The sequence below is a fragment of the Macaca fascicularis genome, chromosome 17 (genome assembly GCF_037993035.2).
Source record: "Macaca fascicularis isolate 582-1 chromosome 17, T2T-MFA8v1.1".
NCBI classification, from domain to species: Eukaryota; Metazoa; Chordata; class Mammalia; order Primates; family Cercopithecidae; genus Macaca; species Macaca fascicularis.
In genome coordinates this window covers 76,803,819-76,812,031 of record NC_088391.1, presented here as the reverse complement: position 1 = coordinate 76,812,031, position 8,213 = coordinate 76,803,819, and the positions used below count along the sequence as shown (strand labels likewise).

The 8,213-nt window shown below is 34.0% G+C and overlaps 1 protein-coding gene across 1 annotated transcript; it reads left to right on the top strand.

Annotated features, from left to right (window-relative positions):
* Window positions 1-1,048: 1,048 nt before the first annotated feature.
* On the top strand, window positions 1,049-7,890 carry SLITRK6 (SLIT and NTRK like family member 6). The gene is made up of 2 exons (XM_005586081.5): window positions 1,049-1,707; window positions 4,143-7,890. Exon 2 carries the CDS (start codon window positions 4,167-4,169, stop codon window positions 6,690-6,692), a length of 2,526 nt encoding a protein of 841 aa, XP_005586138.1. The 5' UTR covers window positions 1,049-1,707; window positions 4,143-4,166; the 3' UTR covers window positions 6,693-7,890.
* Window positions 7,891-8,213: the final 323 nt, after the last annotated feature.

Below are 8,213 nucleotides of genomic sequence, written 5' to 3'. Positions count from 1 at the left end.
AGGAAAGTGAGAATATTGAAAATTCCCACAGAGCCCTTATATTTTTAGAGCAAATATACCACCCTGAGACTATAAAACTATATGAATCTAAGTGCATATCATTAAATAATAATGTGATGTTCTTCTATTTTGATGATTTATACTATATCAACTCTCCTTTTTAAAAATAGCACTTTCTGAAATGACACCTACTATTACATAGAAGGCCACTAGAATCTGTGTTTATTCTAAACAAAACAAACAAATAAAAGACAGCATCTAGTATATGCACTTGGGATGTTAAAAAGTTCAGGAAGGTAGACAAGAAGAACAATTTTTTAAACCACAGGCTTTTTGAGGAATAAGGAATTTGACAATTAAGAGTAATAATAGTGATGATTCAGAAACTTTTAAGAGTTGAAGAAACATGCAACTTTTAAGATATAACCTATTAAGAATAAATTCTCTCTGAGCTAGCACTATAGAAATCAGGTTATTGCAATATCTATGTATTTTACTTGTTTCATTTTATCTGTAAAGATATAATTTTATATTTTTGAAAGTGATAAACAGAACTTGATCAATGATAATTATTTTGTGTTTAAATATTTTTAAATATATTTTTAAATAATTATGCTTTTCTTCGAAATAAATATATTAAAATAACTGGAAGAGCTTCATTTCTAAGTTTAATTATTGAATATTAGCTCTAGGGAAAGAAATAATGAAGTAAAAACTTAGAGTCCCTAAGTTAAGGCTTTAAAAAAGTTAAATGGTGAATACAAAAATACAAATATTGCAGGGAAGCTGTTCATGTTAACATTTTACAATCTAGTGAGTGCACAATTTCAACTATAAATACCAGATTAAAAAAAAAAAAAAAAAAAAAAGAGGCAACTCCTCTATAGGCGACATTCTTGTGTTTCCTGCACACATGTGTGCAAACACTACAAAACAGTGTTAGTTGAGAATTTAACATAACGTATTATTTAGCTTGCTATAATAACACAATGTACTATTAAGCATTTAAAACGACGTGTTATTATTTCCATCAAAATTCACTCGCACTGTATTTGGTATTGAAAGGGAGTGGAAAGACCATTTGCAGAAAGAGGAGGAGTTGAGCAGTCCCAAGGTGGAGCTGTCTCGTGTGTTATATGACACTGGCAGATTAAAACGCTCTGATGGGGAAGGGCTTACAGGCTGAGTCAAAAGCCAAGAAGTCTCTTTATTTACGCCTACCTCCCAGCCCTTGGCAATCTGACTAATAACAAACTGAGCTAACAAGAAATACTAGAAAAGGAGGAAGGAGAACATTGCTGCAGCTTGGATCTACAAACTAAGAAAGCAAGAGTGATCAATCCCAGCTCTGTTAAACATCTTGTTTACTTACTGCATTCAGCAGCTTGCAAATGGTTAACTATATGCAAAAAAGTCAGCATAGCTAGGAAGTATGCTGTGAATTTTAATTGAGGGAAAAAGGGACAATTGCTTCAGGATGCTCTAGTATGCACTCTGCTTGAAATATTTTCAATGAATTGCTCAGTATTCTATCTTTGACCAGAGGTTTTAACTTTATGAACCTATGGGACTTGACAAAAAGTGATATTTGAGAAGAAAGTACACCGTGGTTGGTGTTTTCTTTTTTAATAAAGGAACTGAATTACTTTGAACACCTCTTCCAGCTGTGCGTTACAGATACCGTCAGGAAGAGTCTCTGCTTTACAGGTAAGATGAATGTTTCCAGGCTTTTCTCATACTTATTTTTGCATTATAGCAAAGTGATTGAATTTGTATGTTTGCCTCCTTTAAACAAACAACTTTGCATTAGAGGATACTCAATTTCATTCTTGCTTACTGGCACAACTAACACTGTAGCAGATGCCTGTATTCTCTGAGCAGCAGACATTTAGTCTAACAGCTGGCTGTAGAGAAGAACAAATATAATATTCCACTATTTCTTTTACAACATGCAGTTTGTTGTTAGAAACTAAATATGTATGCTTTCTGAAGGATCGCTTCCAAGTGTGAATGTTGAATCGCAAATATAAGCAGAATATTGAAGAATTCTTTGCACTTTGTATGCTACTTATATTATTTTCTGACTTGAAAATATGTATTCTCAGAAAATATGTCAGTGAGTATCTTTTGACCTCTTTACCACTGTATCGGATATTGTCAGTAGAGAACCACTTTTCACATTTGTGTGTGTTTCTGAAGAGATGAGAAACTGTTTCCTAGCACATTTTGAAGAGCACAAAATTCATATAGGATTTAAAAAATAACAAGAGTTTAATCACTGAAGAATTATTTGCTATTTTCTCTGATGCTATACCTGGTGAAATAAATCTTATTATCTCTTGGTAATTTATGAATAAGTACTTTTAGTGTTTGTGGAAGCTAATCCACAAGTTGAAGACTCCAATTACATGCTGCTTGTTTATAACCTCAGCTCACAAAGCTGTTTAAAATCAACCTATTTCCCTAGAGAAAAATAAAGTCTTCTAACTTTCTCTTCACATAGAAACACAGTATGTTGTTTTGTTTCTTTAGTTGTCTTTTGCCTTTCAGGAACTTTGTACTATATGTGTTTTCAATAAAACACTATGTTTTCTGGGAATGAAAGTTTACTTTCAGGATGGTTGATTGGGTTCTGGTATGTTTTACCTGATTGTGAATTTTAATTTGATTCAGTTACTGTTCACATTTCAAACAACAAAAATGAAAACTGATTACTGTTTTGAAAAGTTGAATAGTCATAAGATGTGGTGTTTATATTTCAATGTAGTTTATATAAGGTATAATATTTAAAGGAAGGAAATAAAATTAGATATCATTAGTGCTACAAATGTTTACCTTGCATAACTGTCATTTAAAGGACAAAATCTTTTTTAAGAATTGCTGTTTCAGATGCATTTGTTACATGTTTCAGGATTGGAATACATGATGTTATTCTGAACCATCTTTTTTTTCTTTTACCAAATTTGAAACACCATCAAAAAGTTTAATATGATACAGTTTGTTTCAGACTTCATTGTTCGTGACTTAAAGTCTTATAATCAAGGAGACCAGCTGCTTAATTATGTGATGACATTCAGTGCCCTAAAGACTGTTTCAAAACCTCATTAGGAAGTCATTTGTTAGAAGTTTAGATGAAGCATTGTTTATTGTTTTACAACAGCCTGAAATGTGTATTAAAGATTAATCTTTCTTCTTTAGTTTTTATTATTTCAACCTCATCTATAACATAATTAAAAAGCAGTAAGAAATATACTGCTTCTAGAAATTCAATATTAAATATAAGGATTTAAGTGAAATTTGAATGGTCACTCTTAAGTGTATATATCTGATACTATTACGCTTATACAAACTTCCCTAGATTGAATAGTTAAAAGAGTTCTTATTGTACTATCCTTTATTACATGATCAAAGACATATTTTCCTCAAGGTTTTCAAAATAAAAAATAAAATTAGTGTGTGTAAATATATATATATATACACACACACACACATATGTATACTACAGATGTAATTTTAAGCCCAAACCAAAGCAAGTTAAAACACAGACACAGTTATTAGATATTATTGTGTGACACACAGTTCAACAATATAAAGAAAGACAATGCATGCTACATGAGGACATGTAGACACACATACACATATGCACACATACACTCTTTTTATCATTTTTTACATTCCCCACAGTTCTCTATGCTTATGGCTAACAACTACATATTTGTCTTATACGATAATCCTCCAGCCTTAAATTTATGTACCTTAAGGTTAAAAAAAAAAAGTTTTCAAATATGTAACTTTGCATCATGGTGAAGTATCAATGCTCTAAGGCAGCACCTCTCTCATCTGTTAAAATGCAGGTTATTCATCAGATGTGAACACAAATTATGATACAATATTTTAAATTCCCCTTGACCTAAATTTTATATTTTGACCACAATGCAAGTTAAAAGTCAGTCAGACTTGCCTGTCTGAGTATTAGGAAGAAAAAAAAAAGAAAAAACGATGAATGCAGTAAGTTACCCATATTTTCATGGTAGTCAGTCACTTGCTTTTTGGAGAAAGACCTATTATTTTGAAAATGTCAGCTTCATCTCCTCCCCAGTTCTGCCCACTAAAGTCCCTTGCTATTGCGTTTTATTTTACAGAATCGGATTTCATCACATGACAACATGAAGCTGTGGATTCTTCTCTTTTATTCATCTCTCCTTGCCTGTATGTCTTTACAGTCCCAAACTCCAGTGTTCTCAGTCAGAAGCTCTTGTGATTCTCTTTGCAATTGTGAGGAAAAAGATGGCACGATGCTAATAAATTGTGAAGAAAAAGGTATCAAGACGGTATCTGAAATAAGTGTGCCACCATCACGACCTTTCCAACTAAGCTTATTAAATAATGGCTTGACAATGCTTCACACAAATGACTTTTCTGGGCTTACCAATGCTATTTCAATACACCTTGGATTTAACAATATTGCAGATATTGAGATAGGTGCATTTAATGGCCTTGGCCTCCTTAAGCAACTTCATATCAATCACAATTCTTTAGAAATTCTTAAAGAGGATACTTTCCATGGACTGGAAAACCTGGAATTCCTGCAAGCCGATAACAATTTTATCACAGTGATTGAACCAAGTGCCTTTAGCAAGCTCAACAGACTCAAAGTGTTAATTTTAAATGATAATGCTATTGAGAGTCTTCCTCCAAACATCTTCCGATTTGTTCCTTTAACCCATCTAGATCTTCGTGGAAATCAGTTACAAACATTGCCTTATGTTGGTTTTCTCGAACACATTGGCCGAATATTGGATCTTCAGTTGGAGGACAATAAATGGGCCTGCAATTGTGACTTACTGCAGTTAAAAACTTGGTTGGAGAACATGCCTCCGCAGTCTATAATTGGTGATGTTGTCTGCAATAGCCCTCCATTTTTTAAAGGAAGTGTACTCAGTAGACTAAAGAAGGAATCCATTTGCCCCACTCCACCAGTGTATGAAGAACATGAGGATCCTTCAGGATCGTTACATTTGGCAGCAACATCTTCAATAAATGATAGTCGCATGTCAACTAAGACCACATCCATTCTAAAACCACCCACCAAAGCACCACGTTTGATACCTTATATTACAAAGCCATCCACTCAACTTCCAGGACCTTACTGCCCTATTCCTTGTAACTGCAAAGTCCTATCCCCATCAGGACTTCTAATACATTGTCAGGAGCGCAACATTGAGAGCTTATCAGATCTGAGACCTCCTCCGCAAAATCCTAGAAAGCTCATTCTAGCGGGAAATATTATTCATAGTTTAATGAAGTCTGATCTAGTGGAATATTTCACTTTGGAAATGCTTCACTTGGGAAACAATCGTATTGAAGTTCTTGAAGAAGGATCATTTATGAACCTAACGAGATTACAAAAGCTGTATCTAAATGGTAACCATCTGACCAAATTAAGTAAAGGCATGTTCCTTGGCCTCCATAATCTTGAATACTTATATCTTGAATACAATGCCATTAAGGAAATACTGCCAGAAACATTTAATCCAATGCCTAAACTTAAAGTCCTCTACTTAAATAACAACCTCCTCCAAGTTTTGCCACCACATATTTTTTCAGGGGTTCCTCTAACTAAGGTAAATCTTAAAACAAACCAGTTTACCCATCTACCTGTAAGTAATATTTTGGATGATCTTGATTTACTAACCCAGATTGACCTTGAGGATAACCCCTGGGACTGCTCCTGTGACCTGGTTGGACTGCAACAATGGATACAAAAGCTAAGCAAGAACACAGTGACGGATGACATCCTCTGCACTTCTCCCGGGCATCTCGACAAAAAGGAATTAAAAGCCCTAAATAGTGAACTTCTCTGTCCAGGTTTAGTAAATAACCCATCCATGCCAACACAGACTAGTTACATTATTGTCACCACTCCTACAACAACAACGAATACGGCCGATACTATTTTACGGTCTCTTACAGATGCTGTGCCACTGTCTGTTCTAATATTGGGACTTCTGATTGTGTTCATCACTATTGTGTTCTGTGCTGCAGGGATAGTGGTTCTTGTTCTTCACCGCAGGAGAAGATACAAAAAGAAACAAGTAGATGAGCAAATGAGGGACAACAGTCCCGTGCATCTTCAGTACAGCATGTATGGCCATAAAACCACTCATCACACTACTGAAAGACCCTCTGCCTCTCTCTATGAACAGCACATGGTGAGCCCCATGGTTCATGTCTATAGAAGTCCCTCCTTTGGTCCAAAGCATTTGGAAGAGGAAGAAGAGGGGAATGAGAAAGAAGGAAGTGACGCAAAACATCTCCAAAGAAGTCTTTTGGAACGGGAAAATCATTCACCACTCACAGGGTCCAATATGAAATACAAAACCACGAACCAATCGACAGAATTTTTATCCTTCCAAGATGCCAGTTCACTGTATAGAAACATTTTAGAAAAAGAAAGGGAACTTCAGCAACTGGGAATCACAGAATACCTAAGGAAAAACATTGCTCAGCTCCAGCCTGATATGGAGGCACATTATCCAGGAGCCCACGAAGAACTGAAATTAATGGAAACATTAATGTACTCACGTCCAAGGAAGGTATTAGTGGAACAGACGAAAAATGAGTATTTTGAACTCAAAGCTAATTTACATGCTGAACCTGACTATTTAGAAGTCCTGGAGCAGCAAACATAGATGGAGAGTTTGAGGGCTTTCACAGAAATGCTATGATTCTGTTTAAAGTCCATACCTTGTAAATAAGTGCCTTACATGAGTGTGTCATCAATCAGAACTTAAGCACAGTAGTAAACTACGGGGGAAAAAAAGGAAGAAAAATAAACTCAGGGATCATTGGGAGAAGCCATGGCATTATCTTCAGGCAATTCAGTCTGTCCCAAATAAAATAAATCCTTGCATGTAAATCATTCAAGGGTTATAGTAATATTTCTCCATATACTGAAAAGTGTCTCATAGGAGTCCTCTTGCACATCTAAAAAGGTTGAACATTTAAGTATCCCGAATTTTCTTGAATTGCTTTCCCTATAGATTAATTACAATTGGATTTCATCATTTAAAAACCATACCTGTATATGTAGTTATAATATGTAAGGAATACATTGTTTATAACCAGTATGTACTTCAAAAATGTATATTGTCAAACATACCTAACTTTCTTGCAATAAATGCAAAAGAAACTGGAACTTGACAATTACAAATTACAAACAGTAAAGAAAAAATATAAAGGTTGTAATTACATAGGTCATGGGTGGCTCAAAACTTTGAGCATTTGAGCTTAAACAAATGCCACTCTCGTGCATTCTAAGTTTAAAAAGTTAAAATGATTAATAGTTCAGGTGGAATAAATAAGCATATTTTGGGGGGTTTTCTACACATTTTGTGTAGATAATTTTAATATCAGTGCTGCTGTGAACTAAAGTATGTCATTTATGTTCAAAGTTTAATTCTTCTTCTAGGGATATTTTAAAAATGCTACTGAGATTCTGCTGTAAATATGACTAGAGAATCTATTGGGTTTGCTTTATTTCATAGGCTTAATTCTTTGTAAATTTGAATGACCATGATAGAAATACATTTCTTGTGGCAAGTAATTCACAGTTGTAAAGTAAATAGGAAAAATTATTTTATTTTTATTGATGTATATTGATAGATGCCATAAATCAGTAGCAAAAGGCACTTCTAAAGGTAAGTGGTTTAAGTTGCCTCAAGAGAGGGACAATGTAGCTTTATTTTACAAGAAGGTATAGTTAGATTTCTATGAAATATTTATTCTGTACAGTTTTATATATTTTTGGTTCACAAAAGTAATTATTCTTGGGTGCCTTTCAAGAAAATTAAAACTACTCACTACAATAAAACTAAAATGAAAACTCTATTTTTTAAATGTGCGTTCTTAAATTAGCTTTACTTGTCATGCAATCAAGTAAGGATTAACACACATACACACAAACATACAGACATACACACACTATGGGAGGTTTCTATTTGTTGTTTACACATAGAAGTATCTTGTTCATGGTGTGAAACAGGCTATTTAATTTTTGGTATGATTAAAAGGAAGCTAAATTTAAAGTACGTCTAGCCGTTTTCCCTTTCAAGCAAATCATTTTCTGATGCAATCCAAAAGGAAATGTTTTATTTCTATCCTTTCTAATTATAGAATCAATGAATCAATCATACCTGCACGCTTTCACAAGA